Genomic DNA, 25278 nt, shown 5'->3' with positions numbered 1-25278 from the left:
AGGATATTTGACTTCTGGCCTCCACAGCTATAAGAGAATAAGTGTGTGATGCTGTCAGCCACAAAAATTATGGAGCTATAGTCATTTGGTGTAGCAGCCTCAGGAAACCATGTTGATTGAGGAGAGAGAGAGAGCAAATGCATTAGCTGATTCAAATAGGAAAATGTGGGAGGAGATGAAAGAGGCCTTCAAACTGCTTAGGGTAGGTATTAGAAGGAAACAAAAGAGATGCTTCTCATGCAGTACTGATAACGAGAAAAGGGTATTTCTTTTTTGTAATAAAGTTTTACTCTCAGAATGAAAACCATCCCTATGTTGGCATGTGCTCAAAAGACTGGGAAAGGATATATTTTTCAACTGAAATTTATTTCTGATAAACTATAACTTCTTTGAATGTAATGCTGGGTGTGCTTGGAAGTATCTGGATTTTTATACAGGGGATTTTATGGGAATTTACATGACATTTTGAACTACACATGAGGTATGTAGCAAGAATTTCTCCTACAGTCTGACATTATTAGAATACTGATAGAAGAGAGTGATGTGTTCATCTGAGGAAATCTGAAACTTTTTTAAGACAGTCATCATAAACCCAGAAGAGCAGAAGGAGAGACCTGCAAAGAGAAGTTTCATTGTAAAACTCAGTATGTTTGTTAAAGAGCAATTCCTTTATTCTATTTATTAATACTGATGATGAAAGCTTCCTCCACATGAAATCAGAAGTTTCAACGCTGCCTCAACTGACAGATGCCCTTTCAATAGAAAGAGAAAGATCAGACATGATGGTTAGTTGAAGGTTTAACCTAACTCTATCCTCAAAGATCAGCTTTCCCAGGAAAAGTACCTGAATGCTGCTTCTACCTTCTTGAAAAGATAGATGATAGACAGAAAGTTAGAATGACAAATGAGAGGAGAGAAAGAGAGAGAGAGAGAACACATAGGAAGCCCAAGGGAGAAAGGATAGTGGTTCTGGGTCATGATTAGAGTGCATCTCTGAAATAATAAAAGCCTGAATAGATTTTGAAAGACTGAGGAAGAGTCCACAGGGGCTGGTATCAGGTGTTATTTATAGATGCAATCACAGACTGTCTCACTGCCTTAGATAGAACATATGGCAAGGTGGTGAATAGTTAACATTCATACATTGAATTTATAGGCACTAATCACCAAGGTAGAGAGAAATAAAATATGGCAGGGAATAAAAGACATCCAAGTATAGTTTGCTTTCTTGTGAAAAGGATTTAGTGAATTTACCTTCTTCCTCATCTTACTGAGAACATAGACCCTCAAGGAGGAGATTAAGTATTGGTACTGATGAGTTCATCCTTCTGGAAAAATTCAAATTCCCCAGCTTCTCTTTTCATAGAATGAAGGTTGATTAACAACAAGGCTGAGCACAGTGTCTTCTGGGGTAACAGGGAAAATCTTACCCATCCAGGAAAAAATGAGAAAAATTGAATAAGTGAAAGATGGATCGCAAGAGGATAATGTGGCCCTCTCTTTTGAAGAATGTAAACTTAAAGATGCATAAGGTATGGAATTTTTGTTCATCAGAATTCAAGATACTCCTGAAGAAGGAGGTCAGATCCTAAGAGAACTCTATATCCCAGGTCAGTAGAGGGAGGAGGGGATGGAAGAAAAGGAAGCAGATCACATTTCTGTGTGACTCAGTAGCTTCCCAGACATAAATGAAGTTTAAAAGGTTAAGAAAACAAGATTCATGAAAGAATTGTTTCTAGAAGTGTGGAAGAAACTAAGAAATAAACAAAGAATGGTCCAAGCATGGTGGTTTACCTCTATAGTCCTAGCTACTCAGGAGGCAGAGATAAGTGGGCTGCTATCTAAGGCTAAACAGACAAGGTTAATGTATGATCTGATCTTCAAAACAAAACAAATGAACTGGGAGCAGAACTCAAGTGGTGCCCAGAAAGCATGAGGCCCTGAATTCAAACCCCAGTACTCTCCATGTACAGAGTTTCTCTCCCTCTCCCTCTCTCTCTCTCTCTCTCTCTCTCTCTCTCTCTTGCACACACACACACACACACACACATAAAAGGGTGAAGCATGGGGGAGAATGATAAAAGGAGTAACTTTGATCAAGATTTATGGTAATCATATGCTACTTTGTTGAATGGCAACACCTTTGTAAAAATACTTAAAGATTAAAAATAAAAGAAAAAGAATGGAAGCACCAAGTCCTACTAATAGCTATTTTCCCTAGGCCTAAAGAAGAAAGAAGATGTGTTCCATTTCCATTTTCATTCCTACAGAATTGATGAGGCAAGGATTCTGCAGGGATTCGCATATGTGACAGGTGACAGCAGCATCAGTACTAAAGTGCAGAAGAGAGAAAGAGGAAGAATGGCTACTCATAGGAGTATCAAGCCAGTGATAGGTAGCTGAAACTTAACACTTTGGGAACACTCTGTGAGGCAGTGTAAAACAAGGGCCATAGGACTGTACATTGGAGCAGGGTACAGAAGAACATCTCCATGGAGGAAGACCTAGCCTGTGGTATAAATACCCAGACAAGGTGGAGAGGTATCCATGGAGTAGAGAAGCCCAGCACAATGCCACAGCCCAACCTTGGCAGAGTGTAACAGGATCAGGCAGCTGCCTGTGAAAAGTCAGAGCCCAGGTGTATAGAGGAGGGTAGCAAATGGAATAGAGTGAAAGTGGACAGGAAGAAGAGAAGAGATAGGTTTCCTACCAGGAGACTAATGATGTGCATAAATATATTTAGAATATAAAATTAGGTTTCTTTTACTATCAGAAGAAAGACAAATGAAAGAAAGCACTCAAACTAGAATGAACCATGCAGTATTGGATTGGATTAATGGCATAGGTGTGAACGCATTGATTTCAAGACAGACCATGGGTAGATTGTAAATGTGTGCTCATGTATTTGTTGGGGAATGGCCAGACTGGCACCTGAGCTTAGGTCTTTGCAGTGGCTCAGCTGGTGCTATACTGCTTGATCTATGCCTCCAGCCTGGCTTTTTGCTGATTATTTTGGAGATAGAGTCTCATGTACTTTTCTGCCCTGCTACCTTCCAAACTCAGTCTTCCAGATTTCAACCTCCTGAGTAACTAAGATTACAGACATGAGTTACTAGTGCCCAACTGCATGTATATTTTTGTATACACACATACACATATGTGTATAAATGTGTGCATTTGTATTTATGTTGAAACATCTATCTGTGTATCTATCAGCTACCTGTGTCTGTCTGTCTGTCTGCCTGTCTGTCTGTCTGTCTGTCTCTATCTATCTATCTATCTATTTGAATAGGTACATATCCCCATCACTGTCCACTGACTGGTCCTAGGAGCAAAGAAATCCCAGTAGCAGTAAGCCTACCAATGCCTCCGTCTTTATTTCTCAAGTCATTTTTTACTCAAGGAAAACCCAGAGTTTATGAAAAAGCATCTGATTCCAGTGCTGGGATAGGGGAAAAAGCTGAGGGTGGAGTACCCTGTTCTTCTGGAAAGCAATGATGTACAGAAAGAATGATGGGATTCTAAAGGAGAACCCTGAGACCCAGTTTGATAGTGCTCCTGCTGGCCCAAGATGGAACAAGTCAGCATGAAAACATCTAATGATAGGACCAAACTTATACTCATTGAATATGATGACACCATGATACCATGCAAAGATAACAAAAGAATAAGTTGAAAAGGAGCAGAAGATTTACAATGTTTCAAAGCACTTTCCCACAATCCGGGTTAATTAGCTGTAAAGGGGGACAGAGTTGCTTTACAATGGAGAAGCTCCATAGACACAACAAATCCAAATTGTGAGCTGCACTATAGGGTGCAATTATAAGAGTGTAATACCGCTTCTGTATTATTCCTGCGGATGATAAATACTCTGATCTTCTTTAATCATAGCGAGATGTCAGATTGACTCAAACAAGGGACAATGTACAAAATAACTGCTTGTAATCTTCATTCACGAAGAACCAAGGCTAAGAAACTGTTCAAACCAAAAGAGTCTACAGGCACCAGGAAATTAAGTGCAAAGAAAGGTGCTAAGCAGAATTTTTGACTATTAAATACATTATGGAGGCAAGAGGGAAAAAATCTCCATGCAATCTGAGGATGAGATAGTCACTGTGTACCAAGATCAGCTGATATGGGTGATTGAATGTGCAGTCGTGTTGGGCAGTTTTTCTCTTTTTATAGGAAGTGCACACCATTTAGAGGTGATCAGATGTCTGTTCAGAAACTCACGGGGAAAGAAGTGTTCATTTAACCGTGCCTTAACTATTTTATGAGGTCGTGGTCATGACCAATTTTACAAAGAAGAGTAGATAACAGAAGCAACACTCCCATACAAGGTTCAACATCATGCAAGAACAAGATCAAATTAGCAAATGGTAGGCTAAAGTAATTATTTCCCTGCCCCCAAGAAGACACTGCGAGGTATTTTCAATTACCTATTATGAAAGGTTTATTTGTTCACTCCTACTGCTATTTAAAACCAACTCCATGGGTGGCGTCTCTCAAACTAGTTTTTATTTCACAGGAATTGTGTCCTTCAATTATTCATTTTGAAATGTTCAGTATTCAGGATGTCCAGTTTGGGACAGCAAGGCTAGACAGGCCACCATGAAAGCCATCCTCCCCATGCCCACCCCCATCCAGAGAGAAATACCTCTGCAAAGCCAGCCAGGTCACCCACAGAGACACCATACTTGATTCAAATTACAGGTTCAGTACTGTACTGTACACAACCAGCATTACACATGCTTAACATAAGTATATATCATGATACACCAGGTCTCACTTTTAAAGTAAACAAGGTATGAAGCAGGTAACTACGAACTTAAGACTACTAAACAATCTCATTTTCTCATTTTTTTACAAAAAAAAATATTGTATACACCTTGGCTATTTCAGAAGCTTGGGATATGTGGACAGAAAATGGAAACAATATTCACCAGCTAAGAATAATCATATTACATATATTTAAGAATCTTTCCAGCCAAATCGTATTCTAAACAAGTCTATCTTAAAAGGCCAGGGTTTGTTTCCAGGCTGCCTGGTTTCTGGTAGAGGGAATGTACCCTAACTTCTCTCCAAATTCCAGAAGTACAAATGCAGAGAGATCGCTGATTCTCAGGGTGACTTCAACCTAAAACATCTGGATGATCCTAGCTCATGCAATCCCTCAGCCTTATAACTTCAGCCCAGGCTCACCAGGACCATTTGACCTGTTAAGCCCAGAGGTGGCATACCTGAAATTTCACAACAACCTTCAGGTTGTTCAATGTGTGGGCTAAGTGAGTAATTCATTCTTACCCTGAGGAGAATGCTTGGTGACTAGACACTGTTTTGATTGTTTGCAGTTTTCTAATATACAAAAAATAGCCAAGCTTGTGATGAATAGCACCATGGAAACATAGACAATGGTAGAAAACAAGATAATAAAACGAAGTTGCTTTTGATTCTAGCTAATGTTTCCTACCACTAATGTCAACTAAGTAAACCATTTAACTGAATTTGGAGAAATAAGATGTTTTGCAGAGCAAACAGAAATGTTTGTATGGAGAATGTGGGCAAATTATACTCATTAGGAAGTATCTGTTTGAGCAGCAAAGGAAAAATGTAGACATAGCTCCCTTAAGTAGAGAGGCTGCAGGCTGTTGAGCAGACTTGTAGGAGTAATTTTTAAAGGAAAATTGAAGGCAAGAGAAAGCATCTAAATCCTCTGTGGACTGGTCAATTGGAATTCAGAAACTGGAAGATAGTGTTGTGCAAATATTCATCTATTAGTACAGAATAACATACATCGCAGAGAGAAAATGGCTGTGATTGTGAAGCATCTCCCTCTACTGTCTGATTTTTAAAGGAATGTTCATCCCCCAGAAAGAAGATGTAGTCTGAAAACAAGGACAGAGCTGGTCCTTGGCTGCCCATTTGCTTGGCAGATGAATATGCCTTGGCAGTCTTTAAATATTTTTGTTGATGTATTTGTTTTACTGGCTGGAGTGTTGCTAGGAGCAGATGTGGAGAGAGAAGATTCTACCCCAATGAGGTCTGTTTGTTGAGCACACATGAGCTGGGTCTTCTCTAAGGCTAATTGCAAGAGGATGTTGGTTTTGAGAGAACTCAGCAATACCGAAGCAGTTGTTGAGATCCTATTGTCTGACAGCCACTGGTCCAGTGAACAAAACACCAGCAGGAGATGCAGGTAGTCAAATCAATGCTCTGTGGTCTAGGTAATGGAATTTCTCACTTCAAGTTTGGAGGTAATGGGCCAATAGCTGGATGTTAGAGTTCCAGATTATGAGGTCACATCTGTAACAAAAATTTGACATATATTCTTTAAAAATCTCTCCATGGGTCACTTCCCTTCAATGAGCCTTTTCATTTTTCCCTGGTACACACACACACACACACACCTCCACTTCCACAGGTACATGCTCCATCTGAACTCATATTCTTTCTGACACCCAACACCAGCTCCTCATTTCCCATGAAGTTTCACCCAACCAACTATTCTATACTTATAGTAGTCATTGTCTAAGTGCTTCCCTTTTAACCAGTCCATCCCTGGTTCTAACTGCTACTCAAGTGGTCCATTCTGCTTGTGCTGACTGCTTTGCTTCTGTCATCTCACTGCTCATCTGGCACCTGGCTTCCTCTTTAGGCTTAAGAACAGTTTCCTTGTGAGCACAGGGTTCAACTCAGAGAAGAGGAAGAGGTAATACCACCTACAGGCCCCTCCAAACCAGGGGAGATGAAACCAGAGCAATTTTGGGAAGCCTCTACACTTCCAAAAGAGGTCCCAGGAGGTCTCACCCTGTGAACCCAGAGCTGATACTTGAGTAATGCACCCTAAGCATCTACTTGCCTGGTTGTCTTGCCTGTTGGACTACCCCCAATCCCAGCTTTCTGGAATCACCTCTCACCTAAATTACTTATACCCAAGTCCTTATCTCAGACTTTGCTTTTAGCAATCCAATTAAGTCAAACTACACTGATATGAGGACAATGAATGAGATAAAATATGAATTTTTCAGTAGCAAATCAACACATAGGCAGAAAAAGCCAGAAGTGGTGCTGTGGCTCAAGTGGTAGAGCCTTACCCTTGAGCTGAAGAGCTGAGGGACAGTGCCCAAGCCCAGAGTTTAAGACCCACGACCAACAAAAAAAAAAAAAAGATTTTCTGATTTGGGGAAGGGAAAGGGAATCACAATATGGGACATCAATTTCTATCATTTAAAAAAAAAGAAAAGGTGATGGACTAAAGATGTATTTTTGGCTCCTTTTTATGCTGTTATTGTATGACAACACAGTCAACATGGGTGTCCCTTAACAAATGAGCAGTGGCAACGATCCAATGACTTCTGTCCCTTTGTCTTCCACCTTACAGCCATGAGATGCATAAGTTTACACAATGGGCACTTCAAACTTTCTGATGTTCCTCAAATTCCACAGCACCCCATTATAACTCAACAGAACAGATGACTAGGATACTTGAAGCCATCCAAGTTTTTTAAACTGCCCAAACAGTCTTTACATGGAAATAATTGAGCAGGTTCATCAAGTTCTTCTTCTCATCTATCCCCCAACCTCAACCGTGGCATCAGCCTACATCTCTCTCCTTACTCTCAGTCTAATAGTCCCACCTATCCACCTAATCCCCATAATACCTCACTCAAGAAATGCCTGTTATGACTTAAAAATCTTTTTCAACAAAGAAGTCTTAGAATCATCCCAATTTTTCAAAATACTGAGTGGAAAATTTTCTTGCTATAGTTAGACCTGTGAATTTTTTGTTTATTTTGAATAGTGATTTACACACATACTGAATATACTTCAAAGGATAGAAATTCACCTAAGCTTAAAAAATTTTCACATATTCAGATTAAATCTCAGGGACATTTTCCTGTTTTAAGAAAACACATCCAGGTTTCACATGAAGAACTCTCTTCCTTATCCAAGTCCCCAAAGTGGAGCTATACCTGCAAGCCGGGGTTTTTTAGCTGTCTTTACTGCCGCCATGAACATGTATTCATTATTAGGGTCATGTGCACTGGATCCATACTTCTGAAAGAAAAAGAAAAAGAAACAAGTTTTGTCTTTAGCTCTTTCCCACCTCCAAGTCTGTTTTTGTTTTGTTTTGTTTTTGCTGCTTCCTATCCTTTGTTAAAGTGATATATGACAAAAGTGCAATGATGAACTTAGGTTCCTCACTATAGACTCTAAGAGAAAAATAGACAAAAGATTTTCAAGCAAAAGAATCTGTGGTGGAACTTCCTCTATTTTACCTTGATTATCCTACTTCACTAGTAGACCTGGATTGTGGGTCCTACCTCATTCTCTTTCCTCTTTGCCTCCTTGTCAAAGTCTATAAATATACAAGTTATCCAAAGGAATAGTAATAATAAAAATAATTACACTTGGACATGATTAAACAGCATTAAACAGCACTTTAAGCATTAATACACTGAGAACAAAATAGAATATTCTTAGGAGAGGATCACAATGGCTCAATAGCTATATAAATGACCATATAAAATGATGCTTATCAAAATGAACAAGAGGAAACAAGATGGAAACAAGAGGTTTTTTATTGTGCTGTTTGCAATTATTTTTTTCTTTATTCTCCTTTGGTTTATTCCCTGTGGTCACTGTTTTTTTTATTTCTGTACACTTTGTCTTGTATATAAGATTTTCTGGGGGCTGGGAAGGTAGCTTCATGGTAGAGTGCTTGCCTTGCATGCATGAGGCTCTGGGTTCAATTCCTCAGCACCAAATAAGCAGAAAAAGCCAGAAGTGGTGCTGTGGCTCAAGTGGTAGAGCCTTACCCTTGAGCTGAAGAGCTGAGAGACAGTGCCCAAGCCCAGAGTTTAGGACCCATGACCAACAACAACAACAAAAAAAAAGATTTTCCGATTTGGGGAAGGGAAAGGGAATCATAAATGGTGAGACAAAGGGTGAAACAATTCTACAGTGATATTCACTAGATACTATGCTGGAAATGAACTTTACAACTTGAGGGGGAAGGGAGTTAGGAAAGGAAAATGAGAGAAAAGGAGGAAGGAGGTAGTACTGTTCTAAAAGAAATATACTCACTACCTCACTTATGTAACTGTAACCCCTCTGTACATCACTTTTACAATAAAATTCAAATTAAAAAATAAAAGTCTAGACTGGCACAGGCACACATCCTGCCTGACATAGTACCAGAGGGGCATACATATGACTGCTTGCATACTCACAAAATATGCAGAATGATTTAAGTTTTTTGATTGAACACCTGTGACGCAAACAACTAAAACAATTGTTCCACAGAGAAATTTTTATGTCACTATTGTTTTACTGTTCTGAACAGCTTTTCAGCAGTTTCTTTCAACATTAAGGAGTCTAAAAACATATCATGTAAAGAATTTGGCGATTTCTAAGACTTTTTACTGCTTTTCTTAATATAACAATTAAATGACATGCAAAGCTAATTATTGTCATCTTTTCCCTGACTTTTGGGTAGGTTGTGTTCAACTAAGCACAATTCACCTCTAATAATTTTCTTAAAAATCAGAGGCATTTATTTTTATATTTTTAACCTCCTTGTTGAAAATCTGTCTCCCTTTGGCCCTAGTTTTCTACCTATTTTTTTAATAATAGTAGTGTAAACATATCTCTGTAAGCCATGTAGTCCTTTTCGGAATGAGTTATCTATGAAATAAACAAATAAACAAGCCCCATTCTAAGTTATTAGTTTCATCAGTAGTACATCTTAGAGAAAGGGAATTGTCTACTTGTTCAAATTGCTCTGACAAGAGTAATGTGCATTTTTTGATGAGTCGGAAAATAGATGAAAGAAAAAATACAAACTGCTCACCTTTTTTGTAAACCAAAATATAAATATGCATACAAAGATGCATACTGCAACAAAAGCTGCACATCCTATAGGTAACCAGAACTTCAGCTGGCAACAAAGCTGCGATTCTGGGTTAGGGAAAAAAAAATCGGTACATTAATATAAAAATCTGAGGACCAAATCTCTTCTTTCATGCTGCATTGTAGATTCCTTCATAATATTTAAAGGACCTGTTTAACCAAGTAAAGCTTTTCTTCATTACAGTGATGAAATCCAGTGAATGTTAATACCCTCCTTCCAGTGATACAGCAAAATGCTAGACCTTAAAAGATCATTTAAGGATGTTTACAACTATGGTTAATAGAAAAGGCCTTTCTCTATTTTTACAAAATATAGAAAATGTATTGGTATAAACCAGTCATCATTTTTATTTCCTAATTAATAAAGATAAGTGTTTTTATTGACTTTTCTGCCTAGGTTGGTTTCAAATTCTAATTCTCAGATCTCAGCCTCTTGAATAGATAGGATTATAAACATGAGCTACCAGTACCTTGACAAAATAATGTGATTTTTTTCACCTCATTTTATTCCACAAACCCAACACAAAGATACTGTATAACTTAGGAGTATGGAGACAGTAGCCACTAAGCTACAATCTGGATATTTTAAAGTAACATGACCTTATTCTAGCTCAACAGTCTTACGTGGTTAAATTGTACGTTACCAATAATAAAAATCAATTATTACTGTATTAATAAATCATCTCTTGTGTATTTCATTAAAAATGATCCTGTCAACTACATCTAAGTAAATTCAAAGATGAAAGGTGCCATTTATTTGTTTTCATTAGGGAGAACGTTGTCAAAATATGTATGTATTCTAAGGCCCCAAGGATGAAAACAATGTCTTACCGTGAATATGCAAATATTCACCACTAATAATCTTTATTTGAAAAGGAGGAGGATCAAAAATTGATAACTTGCAGAAGTAATAGCCATGAGAGCTATGCAAGTTATTTAGGAAAAAAACGACGCTGTTGTTGGCTAACTGAGGTTGGCAGGACTTCAGATTCTTAGTGGATATGATGGGTCCACTTCCCTTGGTCTTTGAGAGATAACAGAGTGTTTGCTCCCCTTTCTGTAGTTGCATTTTAAACTGTTGGACAGTCTCAGAGTATTTGCACAAAATTTGTACTCCTCCATTGTGGAATGTAAACATCTCTTCCTTGGCAGAATCATTGATTCCTCCTGGATAAAAAGAAAGCAAACAAAGAAAAAGTGACACTTTATGATATGCTATTCTATTTATTACACTTAAGTATAAAAGTAATTTCTTCTTTGCATAAAGTCTATTGCACCAAAGTGAAAGAACTTCCCATCCAAACACATAAAAATGGAACATGACAAAAGATGAGGCTGCATTCTAGAAAAAAAATAAATCTACCCAGAAATGTACTTGTCTTACATGATATTATGTATCAAATAGCATATTTAGATAGTATGAGTCAAAAAGAATTAGTCTCTACCCTCTTCCACAATGGGGACAGATGGCTAACAAAAGAATGTGTAATGATGCACCATACTTTATGCTAGGAATGGAATAGTGTGTGGTAGCGATGGGATGGATTATAATTTTCATTGGAAGACCAGAAAATGCCCTTTCAAAAAGTGACTTTTAGGGGGCTGGGAAGTTGGCTCAGTGGTAGAGCACATGCCTTGCATGCCTGAGGCCCTGGGTTCGATTCCTCAGCACCACATAAACAAAAAAAGAAAAAAAGCCGGAAGTGGCGCTGTGACTCAAGTGGTAGAGTGCTAGCCTTGAGCTGAAGAGCTGAGGGGCAGTGTCCAGGCCCAGAGTTCAGGCCCCACAACCGGACCCAAAAAAAAAAAAAATAGAAAAAAAAAGTGACTTTTAAAATTTCAATTCAAGTATAAATATCACTTAGCTAAATAAGGAATAATTTGGAGGAATACATTTAAGAATGGAAGAGAAAATCCTAAAAAAAATATGATTGGAGCTAAAATGGAATGATTCTATGAAAATAGATATTTACATTAGACTATGGTTTGATAATGCTTAAACAATATTAGTATGTTTTCTGTGAACCTGCTTCACAGATGACTGAATCAAAACTGATGATAATGGTAAAGCCCTAGATTTTTGCTTGCTTTTTGTGCTTTTTAAATGAAGTGTGCACTCATGGGAACTAAGATTGTTTTTTGTGAACTACATGGAAATCACAGGAGGAAGATACTAAGATAGAAAAGCCTGGTGACAGATTCTGAGCTACTAGCTTAGCAATTCAAATTGCTCCTTCTTTTTTCCTCTTTTATTCTTTTTATTTATGACAGCTTAATATTCAAATTGTTGGAGGAAATTATTAATTTTTCAAATCTCTCTTTTTTCTTGAGATTAAATAAGCATGAAGAATTTCTAGGAAACATATTCAGTCCTTCAGTGAAGTAAAAATAATGCTTTGCATTTTTGCTCTTTATCTTCCATGTATATTCTTATTTCAAATAGCAAACGTATTCTCTTTTCACTATTTTTAATGGTATATGTCAACACTCCATTATTTTTATAATTATCTTTGTTTTAACCATGCTAGAGATTTCACACAGGGCTTTGAATGTACTCGACAAGTATTCTACCATTGAGCTACATGCTAGCCGGATAATTACCCTTCTTTCATACTATCCACAGGACTTCCATATTAATCCATGATAATTTATTTAAATTAATCCACTAATTATATATTGTGGTTATGTTCAGTATTTTCCACCTTCTGAAGTAGTATGGTATTTGATCAAAATGTTTAAACATTACTATAACAGTATATCCTGCCTTGTTGTGTTCTTAAAGAAGTGCTCTAATTATTATATTGACTAGCAGCATGAAGGAGGACCCATTTGTCCACATCTCTGCTTTTATTTTCTTAACTTCACTTAATATTTGTTACAATTACTTGTATTTTATTTAAATTTTTTATCTTAAGTAAGTATACAAAGGAGGTGTCACTTAACAAAGCAGTTTATGAATACAATGCATTTTAATCAGTGTCAACTGCCTTCAACATTCTCACCCCCTCTTACTTATTTGACCCTCCCCATCCTTTACTCTTCTTAATTCTGTGGTATATGCAGTGAATTCTTGACTGCCTTCTTTCCTCTTTTTCCTCTTCATTCTTCTCCCCGTCTCCCCTTACCGCCACCTGCCTCCTGTATGTATCAATTATCTGGTACTGATTTTGTTGGGCTTTGACCTATTTTTTTCTTAAAAAACTATACTATTTCAGATCTCCATAGAGTATACTATTCTTTAGTTAATTCATTTGTAAGCACTTGCATGCCACCAATGTGTTTACTTATAGATTTATAGAGATGTATTTTTCTTAATATTGCTAGGCTTTTATTAAATTTTGTGTATTCCTAGGGAATCGATTTTTAGATGGGGGATTTGATTGCAAAAACAAACACTTCAGTTTCTAATTGTAGTTGTATAAATTATTCAAAAAGAAAACCAAGTACTAAACAAAAATCTGAAAGTAATATTAAAAGGATTAAATAGTTGACCCCCCCCCAAAGAAGGGAAATTGCCAAGTTAAAAAACTAACACAGAACCCAGAACACAGAACCCATAACCTAGAACCCAGAGAGATAAGTAGAATTTAGAAGCTACTTTTTGTTCTAGAGCATTCATTGTTCTTCCAGGCTCAAACTTTTGTCTTTATATTTTATCTCCCAGATTCGGCAAGGTTAAAGAATCTAGTGGAAAGCATTCTCCTTGATAAGCTTTGTTTCCCAAGAGTTACATCCTTGGAGTACATTTAAACCAGAAGTAATCTGACCTTTGTGCAGATTATTAGACACATTAAAATCACTTTGGGTGACTCTGGACTGCTTCACGTTTTTTTAATACTCCAAATATGCAAAGGAAAATGATGCTAGTTTTATCTCTTGCACCGGCAATTTTCTTGGGGACTTGTTTTTCTGAAGTACATTATGTTGCATTGCTGCTACTTTGATGCTCCTGTGTCTAACTCTGCTGAGGAAGATAAGACTGGTTCTCAGTTCCTTTGGACACGTTTAGAGCAAATTTCCCAGAGACTTTAGAGTGACAGCAAGCAAACCACAAAGAGATCCTGGAACAAAAGTGTCTGGGGCTGGCCATTGTGTACACAAAATAAGCAAGAAGCATTCTCTTCTTCTTAGGGTTATTTTGTCAGCACTTTCTCCATTTTGAGCACACCTGGGGACCTACAACCCCAATACAAGGTGACATGTAATGGTGGGAACACAATGCCTAAATTCTCAAGGAAATCAGGTGCCACTTGCATTGTGAGACAAAGCAAAAGAAAATTATCTTGAAGTACTTTCCAGCACTTATTTTCTGGATTAAGGATGAGATTTCTAACAACCAAGATGAATAAAACCTAGCCCTTAGAGGAGTTCCTTGAAAAAGAAGCCAACTTTCCATTGTCTTCTCTTCTGATCAGATATCCCCACCTCCAAGAAAAATCAGGAAATGTTTAAATAAAGGAGACTATCTTTCTTGCCCACAAAAGTATTTAGTAAGGTGAAGAAGGATTGAGTTTTACTTGTCTGACAGTGCTGAGTGTGTGCCATTGAAATCAGTGGGCAGCTCCAATGTGTCATTTTTAGTGGACACTCTAAATTATTCAGTTTTAATTATTGTGATAATCTAAAATCTATCTGAGTCCGATTTTTTATTATTAAATGTAGGATGAGAAGGCTCAAGCTTTCATCTATCTAATGTTTCATTTTCCTCTCAAGAAAAAATTGACAACTCTAAGTCTACAATTTCAATATTTTCAGCCATGATAGCTAATCAATTTCCTCAAGATTATATTGGCACTCAAAGACCTGATATGCTGACCTAGCAATTCTCCTTAGCCTTTGGTAGCATTCAGAAAAAAAATCAGAAAGAGAATATCCCTAATGAAAATGATTGCCAATTAATAGACAACTTAGGGGAAATCTGAATACATTAATGTCTTACAATGATAGAAGAGTCTAAACTCTTTTCTCCACTCCCTTTGGATGTTCTTATCTCCAAGTCTAATATTAAACCTGATATACTGTATGGAACCATTAGGATTTAAACCTGCTGTCTGTTTTGAGTGGTAGTATGTCAAATCTGTTTAGTTAATTCCATTGCTGTACAAGCAGCTACAAATTTTGAATGTTCCCCTCATCAGTCTTTTGTTGTTTCTGTTTCTTCTTTTCTCTCACACTTATCTTTTCTTCACCTAGTATAAAAACATTACATTATATTTTAAATATTATAATAAATATTATAGGTGTATATTACACAACAATTATATATAACATAAATATTATAAATTTTGTTTCAAAATATCTCCTCTCCCATTGTCTTTGATATAGTCATTACTTTTCCATACATGCACAATAGACTAATAATGTTTTCAAAATTAGAATCAGAATTTTATGCCAAGTTTTTTAAGTCTTTAGATTTTGCAAAGACAAGAGCATGTCTCTCTTAGAAGTCTGATGAGAAAATCTCTGGAGGAATATTATCCCCCAGAGAATTGCACCATGGTTCAGAAAAGTCTATTTGCAAGTTGTTTCTTTTAAGTATCTTAACTATTTTTATTTCTCAATATAAAATAATCTGGCTAATAGGTTTAGCTTATCAATTTACAAGTAAATACTTTGGGTGGTATACAAGTGTATATAAGTACATTTAAGGAAGTAGATTTAAGGAAGAACTCAAATTGTGTAATTCTTTAGAAGGACAAAATCAAAGTTTAGCAAAACAAAACACTGTGAAGTGGGTACCCAATAGGGGTGGAGTGAGGTCAAGGAAGAAGGAATCAACAAATGCAGAGGAGAAGAAGAAGGGAATGCAGTCAAGAATCTAATGTATATCCTCCAAAATCAAGACGAGTGAGGGAAGGGGTGGGTAGGGAAAGGATGAAATGAGAGTGTTGAAAGGAATGACATTGATCAGGATCTATTGTATTCATAAACTACTTTGTTAAATGGCAACTTCTTTGTACAACTAGTTAAAGATAATAAATATATATATATATACATTAAAAACAGAAAAAAGAAAATAATCTGGCTAGAATTCCTTGCAGATAGTTGCATTATTCCTGGTTAAAATATTCTTTGGAGAAAAATTTAGAGAATACTTATGACATGGGGGGAGGGGGAGAGGTGCAAAACGGATCAACAGCGTGACTTTATTCTCTTACCTCAGACATTTAACCACAAAAGTCTCTGAATGATAGAAAGATAAGATCTCCTGAGTCTGCAGTTATTGATAGTGCTTATTAAACACATTTTCTATAATCAAACAATGATAAGCCCTAGCTTAGCATAGCATGAGGATGTGGCATGAGAGCTGACGTTCTAATAATTATAATGCTTACATTAGATTTTAGTGACATTTGATCTTTTACTAAGAAATTCTGGCATTGCTAAAAATGTGCTTCCTACAACTTTTTCACACTCCATCAAAATAATTCATTTTCTCATGAGGCAGCTAGCTAATACTTTTAGAATCTTGGCCAGGAGATTATTAAATATGTAGCATCTCTATACTTTAATTATGACTGAAAGTCATCTGGGACTTCAAGACATGATAGAGCCTAAAGATGTAGGGAGGATCGGTAAAATAAACTCCATCCAATTTAAATTCCAAACATTTAGAAGAAAGAATGTCAAAAATGTGAAAAAAGGAAGATAAAGCCAAAAACTAACCAAAAAGAATACACACACACACACACACACACACACACACACGAGCGTGAACGTGAATTCCCTTTTACTCTCCAAGGAACTCTCGAAGGCATACAAAACAACCCTTGGTTCTCTAAATGTGTACAATAAGAAAATGAAGGATTCATTTTCTCTTGGTTAGAAGTGTATTTTCTTTGTGAAAAATAGAGACTCCCAGAGGTATTATAAAAGTCTTCAGCAATATTCACCAAGTAATTAATTTGCAAATAAGATATTTTGTTAGTTATTCCACTGCCATTGTTTTAAAATTTTCCAATTAGGGAAATCACAGATTAAATGAACCTAGGAGGGAGGGAGAGAGGGTTTAATCCACATTCTTTTTTTATTAATAGGTTTTTTTATTGTGAAAATACCGTACAGAGGGGTTACAATTACATGGGCAAGGTAATGAGTACATTTCTTATCAAGCATTGTTGCCTCCTTTATTTCCCCTTACCATCCCTAATACACACATTGCTCTCTATTTCTTAGTTGCTGGGCACAGCTCTTTGGACACATGAATGAGAGGTTTGCTGTGCTAATCCATTTATATCTTCAGCTCTAGTTTTAATCACAGAAACCTGTTTTGGTTTTTAATCTACAGCTTGGCCCATCAGTCTTTTTTTTCTAATTCCTCTCTGTATATCTCTCTGGATATACTCTTAGCACATGAAGTGCAACATTTCCAAACTGAATTCAGTGTTCACTCATAATTTAAGGAGTCACTAGACTAGAACTAGGGCTCTCAGTCTTCCTTTATCCCTCTCCCTGACTTTCCTCATCAAATTGGTCATTAAGTACAGTTGACTTCAGCTCCTAGATACATCTTGAGTTCCATCTTTTGTCTCTATTCCCATTGCTAATCCAGGTCTTTTTCCTCTCTACCTCAACTATAGAACCAGCTTTTTCCTGACATCAGGTTCTTCCTTCCATATATTTCCTCCAGGCTGCTCCCAAAATTGGGTTTCTGAAAAGCCTTTCAGTTACCTGTTTTAAAGGCTCCCTGTTGCGTATAAGGTAAAAATCCAATCACTTTGGCATAACAAAAAATATTTTCACAATCCTTCAAGCCACACTGATGTTTTTGACCATTCTTTTCACTTCAGTACTTCTGTTCTCACAAACTAAGCATCCTCTTTGTCTGATTAGAAACTTTCATTCTCTCTTTAAAATTCATTTTTAAATGTCAACTCCTCTCCTTTAGGTATTCCTGGGATTCCCCCAGTGTCCTAACTCTACCCTCTTAACAATACTTTGCTCCGATTGGCACATTCATAATTCAAGTAATACTGGGTCATAATTATTCTTGTCTTATTCATCTAGCCAAGATCGCTATATTGGTAAGGACTGCACCATAGTTGTCTAAATAACCTCAAGACCTGGAACTGTTACATTAGAAACTCAACAATATTTTTTTGTTTTGGAGGGTTTGGGGTTTTTTGTTGGTGGTGGTAGTGGTCTTGGGGCTTGAACTCTGGGCCTGGGAGCTATCTCTGAGCTCTTCAGCTCAAGGATAGTGCTCTATCACTTGAGCCACAGAGCCACTTCCAGTTTTCTGGTGTTTTTATTAGATATAAGAGTCTCTCAGACTTTCCTGCCTGGGCTGGCTTTGAACCATGATCCTCAGATCTCAGCCTCCTGAGTAGCTAGGATTATAGGTGTGAGCCACTAGTGCCCAGCTAAACAGTATTTTTAATGGATAAATAAAGGAACAGGGAAACTATGTATGACATTGGAAAGTGCCCTTAAAATGAGCCTAGGAGAGGAATAAGAAAACTTGAACAAGAAATACCATTTGCTAAGTGCTAGGAAACACATTTCCCAGTTCACAGGCAAAGACTGAAACTGAATGATGCCAGATAATTCTTGGAACCCCAATAGCTTTCAGGAGTTTCCACATAAGTATTTAGTGCTTCTTATGTGTAGGGTACTATGTTAAGTACACTGTAGGAAGTATATCACTTTCTTCTCATAACCACCTTTTAAGTCCTTATGTTTTGAGAAAGGGAAACTGAGGATGGAGTAACAGGTCCAAAGTAATAAAGCAATATGCAGTAAAGCCATAATTTGAATCTACATATATGATCCCAGAGGCTGAATGAATCTCTTTGCCCAATAATTTAGGCCAGCTTCTCATTTTAAAGAAAGTAAATCTTAATATCTAAAAGGATGTGCTGTGAAATAAGACATTTTTAACATTAACTAAAGATAGTGCTTTTCAGATATTTCTTCTCTTTCAAAGTACATTGGGCATATTTTTGCCACAAATACAGGCGTAGATTTAAACACACATGTTCCATGATTGAAAGGATTATATCCTACAGGCAAAAATATAAAATCATTTCTTTGATATGCAATTGTGTGTGTGCTTCACACTAATTTCTGTAGCTATTTATTCATTAACCATTGTATATTAAGCTTCTCCATGTATTGAAAGTTGAAAACAGTCTGAGTCCTTGCCCTGGCAGTGTCAATTCCCAGTGATTGTGTTGTAACTTTTCTGCCTGCAGAAATAGATTCATATAGATAAGAAACTTCCACTACAATTAAATGAGTGCAATCAAACACTTCCATGGAATTTTTTTCATTAGCAGTGGATAGTACAAAATAAAAAGACCTTTAATTATGAGTTCAGCGAACACTTGAGTTGTTAATCAATAAATGGATTCCTCAAGCTCATCCTAACTTATTCTTAGAATAAGGAGACATAAATTGTAGCTTTTGCTCACTTTACATCTGTATTTTTTAAATAAGTTTTTTATTGTGAAAATACTGTACAGAGGGGTTACAGTTACATGAGCAAGGTAATGAGTACATTTCTTATCAAGTATTTTTTAAGTAAGCGAGGCTATAGATCTTACTGGGAGTAAAGCTGGGATGAGAAATTGGATCTTCCCAACACAACTCATTTTGTTTCATCCAAGATGTGGGAATACGCTCCTGCTAATTTAGACACTTTCACATTCCTTTTTATCTAAAATAGTTGTTAACAAGTAACCCAAGTTACAAGCACCATTTATTTTACTAAAGATGAGAGACGCAAGGATTTAACATCTTACATGAGAATAATAAACATCTCTAGAAAGCTGGAGGGAAAGTAGAAGAAAAGATATGACTAAGTAAATACAAATAAAGATAAAGCTTGAGTCTGTAGATCAAAAAGGCCCGATGAAAACACACAAAGAAACAGAGTTGTATGCTAGTGGGATTTCTAGATTCCAATATTAAAATGAATGGCTTTTAATACTACAGAATTGTAGAGAGTTGTTGCTGTTGTTGTTTAAGTTACTAATTTAAAAAAAATGAGAACTCCTCACTCATTATCCTCATGAAATCCTCAAAACCACCAGATACTAGATGAAAACTACTCAGAGGAAAAGCAGTCCAAAGCAGATGACATCGATCAAGAGGCACTGTGTCCTTAAACTGCTCTGTTGAATGTTAACTCCTTTGTACAACTACTTAAAGAAAATAAAGGTACATTTAAAAATAAAATATAGTAGTCCAAGAGGAATCCCAGTCCCAGGAAAGCTATCAGCCATCTAGCAGGGTTAAATAAAGACAGCTTCACCTGTGCTGAGATTCAAGGAGCCAAATGGGTCTGAAGACCACAACAACTGGCTCAGAACAGAGGTTATAAGACAGATGCCAATGTCCTGAATGATGCTGTCATGGAAGAGAGGTGATGTAAGTGTCAAGGAAAAAGTCATTTTAAATCATTTGCACAAAACCCAGACATGGGGCAGGGATTCTCAATGCAGCTGGGCAGGAGGGGGGAGGGGGGGTGGCTGGGGGAGGGACATTAAGCTGAAAATGGGAAGGAAAAAACACTTCTAAGTTCTGATGTCAGTGCAGGGGCAGAGAGCAAAGCACACCAGGTGAGGGGATCCTCATATTTATTTCACTACAAGAATAAATCAAAAGGACTGAGATGTTGTACAGTGGGAGACCATTTGCCTAGCATATGCAATGCCATGGGTTCAATCCCCACACTCACAAAAAAAAGAATAAATATTAAATGCTCAATTATAATCCTCTGCATGTGACTATGACTTAGTAAATTAAGAACTCTAGGCAACCTTCCAAATTTTACTAGAGGAAAAGAGTTAAGAAGAAATTTCATCGTGTGAACAAAATGTCAAGAAAGGAGAAGGAGGAAAGGAGAAAGTGAGGGGGGAGAAGAAGAAGAAGAAAAGATGTCACAACAAAGAAAAATAAATGTGTATATTGCAGGAATAAAATCAAGAAAAATTAGTGGTAATCAATATCGAAGGAACAAAATCAAGTTTGCTACGTCGAGGAGAACTACCTTCAATTCATCCATCAAAAATAATGAGAGGGATGGGTGAGAATGTTGAAAGGAGTGACATTAATCAAGATGCATTGTATTAATGAACTGCTTTGTTTAATGACAACTCCTTTGTACAACTACTTAAAATGTTTGTTTTAATGATGGGCAATTTGGGACATTTTTATTTCTTTTTTCAATACAGCATGAATACTGAAAGGGGTAATTCCAGGACATCACTGAGTCCCGAGACACTGCAAGGGAGGTTAATCAAATCCACAGACTTCCAGCTCTGTGGGTAGATCCATGTCTAGTGGCTGTTTGTCCAGCCGGGGCGGGATTCAGGAACGGCTGCTTCCATCAGCCCCAATGAAACAGCAAGGCTCTGAGAAGTGCCCTCCCAGCTTCCAAAACAAACACTGCATAGGATTCATGCATGGCTCAGGCACCCTCTGCCCTCCACCGTTCCCATTCATCTGTGTTCACCATATTACTCTCAGAATAGTCTTTCTACAAGAAAGTAGTCTTTCTTTCAGCAGACCACCCACCAAGGCATCATGCTTGTAAGGCCTAAGAAGCCCTTCTAAATGCAGTTCGAGGTTCACATTTCTTTCAGATTCTTCTAAAAGGCAAAGTCTCCTACTCTTCCAGAACTATTCAAAGCCTTCATTGAATTTTGCATTGAGATATGTATCAAAAACTGAGAATATCAAAATTCCCAACCTTCATAATTGGCCAACCCAACAACAAAGTTGGTCAGAAGTTCTCTCCCATCATAAGATTCATCTTATAAATCTGCTCCTTCAATAGAGTTTAGAAAGATGTTGCAGTCAAATACACTAGGATTATAACCTTGGTTCCACCATTAGCTACTATGTAATGATCACCTAGCTTTTTGTGGACTGATTCCTTCTTCAAAAAAAGAGTGAAGGCAAAGTCTACATCTTCAAGGCATGACAAAACCTACAAAGTTGTGAAGACTTAAAAATATAACACAGAGGCCAGGTATGGTGATGCATGCTTTCTTCAATCCTAGCTACTCAGGAGATGGAGACAAGAGGGTCATGGTTTAAAGCCAGCCCAAGCAAAAGTTATCAAAAACAAACTGGGCATGATGGCATATGCCTGTGGTCCCAACTACTCAGCAAGTAGAGGTAAGACAATCATGGTTCCAAGCCAGACTGGCCAAAGTTATTACAAGACCCTATCTGAAAAACAAACTATATACAGAAGCTCTAGGGGCGTAACTTAAGAGGGAGAGCACATGTAAATATGATGTCCTAAATTCAACTTTGCATTAGAAAGTACAAGTGCTTATTTTGCTTGAATTTAGCTCTTTGGGCTTATTGTTGCTGTTTTCTTAATGGGACATACTGGGCCTATGCAGCATAGTGTTATTTTAAATATGGCGACTGCTATTTCCTCTATTACCACTCATGCCCCCAGTCCTGACATCTAATTGACTGGAAAGCAGAACACCACATAACTTAGTTTTCTGTGAGGTGAGAACGATCCTTACTCTTATTCATTTAGAATCTCAGATAAATATTATTCCAGAAGTATGATTTATTTATCAGTTTGGCAACCTGTAATGATGCTCTATAAGTCTGGATCCATCCTTCTACAGAAATAACAGCAACTCTGACTCAAATATCTTGAGTAGGTCGTACTAAACCCTGCCATGATTTGTACAAATGTTCTCAGAAGAAAATTCAAAATCTTTCCAGTGTAAGTAGTCTAGCCTCTGTTTTCCTTTCCAGACTCGTCTTCCCTGTCCCTCTTTCCCTCCCTTCCTGGGCTACCTCTCTCTCCCAGTCCTCTTGCTTTACTTCTTTCTTTCCTGACATGAAAAAAGTGTGCTTTGTGTTTACTTTTTCCATACCATAGGATTTTCTTCCTACGTTTATTCTATTCTCTCCCCATTGATTCCTCCTTCAAATGTCTAGTGCCAGTTCCAAAGAAAAGTCTTCAATAAAACCTGCTCTCCAACCACGGCTACATACACTTACCCCATCTGGTCAGTTTCCCTGGTATATTCTCTTATATAACTGACTTTTTCATCCATATTTGTCACAAGTTTATGAGACTGTTTATTCATTCCCTGGCCTTCAGTTTGTTTCAGAAGAGCAGAAGGTGCCTGGTGCTACTCATAGTTGCACATATAGCAGCTAACACATTGCCTTCTGTGTGGCTAGGATCCTGTGCTGCATGAATGGATGGACAAGCGAGTGAGTGGATGAATGGGTGAATGAATTTCTATTCCAGTGTTATTCATAGACCACCCAGGCTGCTAAAGGACTTCATGAGGAGGCAGAAAAGACATCGTTAACAAGGAGGCAGCCCAGAATGACTCTTAGGATTGATTCCAGATACAACCTCATTTCTCTTTTACTTTAGAGTGTTCAAGTAACTTGGAGACAGCACAAGATCAAACACTGGTTTTATCCAATTTTAGTTTTGACATTTTTTGGAGAAGAAACTAATGTTTACTCCTGGAAAAATACATTTCTAGATAAGAAAATACCTACCAGAAGTTCTGCCTCTACATTTTCTATTAATGGAACTTCCCCTTTTAACTTCACTTCATTTATCCCAGTCTTAAGAACAAGACTCAGAGTAAAGAGAAAAGAAAAATAATACAAAAATGTGTTGAGTAAGACGCATCAGAAACACACATAGTAACTTATAGGTACCCTTGTTTAAACAATTTATACCGATTCTGACATATATCATCCAAGAGAAAGAATAAAAGATTGTAGAATGATTTTTAATATAGGAATAGAGGAGTATTTTTAATTGTATACTCCTCCTTGTCCTTTTGAGGAAACCTGACACCTAATATTAATAAAACCCCAATGGCAACCTATACATTTCAAACAATGTACCATCCAGGAAAGAATTAAATAAAAATCCTTCTTTTTGAAACCATTCCATTTCATTTTCTTCCATAGAATTCCCAATCCAAATGCCAGAGCTATTTGATTTTCATTCTGTTGACAAAAGTCAGTTTGTCTTTCATCTTTTGCTGAGAATAGGAAGCTACTCTTCTATTTTATCCACCGGCAGATAACTCCAAGCGGGCAAATTTAAAATTTAATGGTCTTTGAACATATTTGTTCATGTTAAAATCACTATCAAACACAGCAAGGCAGGCTCAATCATCCATGGTGACATGGGCAACAGAGTGCCCTTCACCATGTGCTTGGACTATTCTGAACTTGTTTCCTGTTTTTAAAACATAAGACTCTCTTTGTATTTGGTGCCTACTTTCTCTATTTTTTCTGCATGCTGACAATTACAACATAATAAAAAATAAAGTAGAAGATATGTCACTTACCTGCTAGGACTTCAATTTGGAAGCAGAAGACAAAGAAATACCAGAGGTCTGATCTCATGTTTGCCAGAAACAGATGCAGCCCTCTCCTGTGTGTTCAAGAATAATGATGCGCTCGTGTTCATTGTTGTTTGTCTCTGTTTGCTGGAAAGGAAGTGGGTTTTGTGGGAGTTGTTGCAGTGTCATACTCCCATCAAGCACAGGGGTTGTCTCTTCATTGATGCCAGTAGCTACAGGGGAGGCATTCTGCTTATAGGAATGAAGTGATGATCCATAGATTATTGATATGGTCATGAAGGCAAATGAAAACTTCACCTGTATCCTGGTTTCAACAAAACAGTCCCTTCTCTTTAGAAGCACTTTGGTTCCAAAGTACCTCTGGATCAATAATTCTGGGGAATGACAGGATGGACAAATAACCACATAGTGCATATGCCACATTGCTGTCTTATAGAATGTTTGCTCCACAGATGGCAAAGCCTTTGAACAGGACAAGAAATCCATGAAAGTATTGAGGAAATTGAAGAAATCTGAAAGGGCAATGTCACAGGAATGTTATTTACAGTGGAGGTGTGGTTCAAGTGGTAGACTACCAACCTTAAGCAAAAACAGCTAAGGGACAATGTCCAGGCCAAGTTCAAGCCCCAACACCAACACACACACACACACACACACACACACACGAATATTTACATCTATTGTAGATTTTATTTTCCAAATGACGAGGTTAATTTTAAGCTACTTAAAGCCTGCTTCATATTACAACAGTGTAAAAACTAGGGATTCTGAACCAATAAACTCCAATGAAAGTGAAATAATTAAAACGCTTGTCATGGTCCCTCTCTCCCTGCAGAGAGAGAAAGTAGACAGTAATGACAGCAAAAATACATACATAAATAATTATATGTTTATGTACTTACATGCTTTATATAAAGCTTAACTTAATGTAAATTGCAGGTAAAATTAAATGTAGAATAATTCATAATATATTCAACATCTAGAAAATATATTAAAATGCTAATATATTTATGAGTTACTAATTTATATTGTAGTTTTACAC

The 25278-nt window shown here is 37.1% G+C and overlaps 1 protein-coding gene across 2 annotated transcripts; it reads right to left on the bottom strand.

Moving 5' to 3' along the window:
- Positions 1 to 3731: 3731 nt before the first annotated feature.
- On the bottom strand, positions 3732 to 24338 carry Icos (inducible T-cell co-stimulator). Of its 2 annotated transcripts, XM_013011909.1 has the most exons (5): positions 24222 to 24338; positions 10744 to 11079; positions 9854 to 9960; positions 7974 to 8058; positions 3732 to 6303 (listed from the first exon to the last, which is right to left on the bottom strand). In XM_013011909.1, the coding sequence occupies exons 1-5, from the start codon at positions 24277 to 24279 to the stop codon at positions 6290 to 6292; spliced, it is 600 nt and encodes a 199-aa protein (XP_012867363.1). In that variant the 5' UTR covers positions 24280 to 24338; the 3' UTR covers positions 3732 to 6289. The 2 variants fall into 2 exon arrangements, with proteins under 2 accessions (XP_012867363.1, XP_012867370.1); XM_013011916.1 differs by lacking the exon at positions 3732 to 6303 and having other exon boundaries at positions 7976 to 8060; positions 9855 to 9960.
- Positions 24339 to 25278: the final 940 nt, after the last annotated feature.

Source organism: Dipodomys ordii, unplaced genomic scaffold (genome assembly GCF_000151885.1).
Source record: "Dipodomys ordii isolate 6190 unplaced genomic scaffold, Dord_2.0 Scaffold1, whole genome shotgun sequence".
In the NCBI taxonomy this organism is placed as follows: Eukaryota; Metazoa; Chordata; class Mammalia; order Rodentia; family Heteromyidae; genus Dipodomys; species Dipodomys ordii.
The sequence above is the reverse complement of the archived record's forward strand: the minus strand, read 5'-3'. Positions and strand labels throughout refer to the sequence as shown.

What these genes read in the sequence shown, in the direction of transcription:
- Icos (XM_013011909.1), bottom strand. Translation starts at nt 24,279, where the DNA reads ATGAGATCAGACCTCTGGTATTTCTTTGTCTTCTGCTTCCAAATTGAA. An exon ending in TGAATATTTGCATATTCACG is followed by an intron (nt 9,961 to 10,743) that starts GTAAGACATTGT and finishes TCCCTAACCCAG; the next exon opens with AATCGCAGCTTTGTTGCCAG. An exon ending in TATTTTGGTTTACAAAAAAG is followed by an intron (nt 8,059 to 9,853) that starts GTGAGCAGTTTG and finishes TTTTTCTTTCAG; the next exon opens with AAGTATGGATCCAGTGCACA.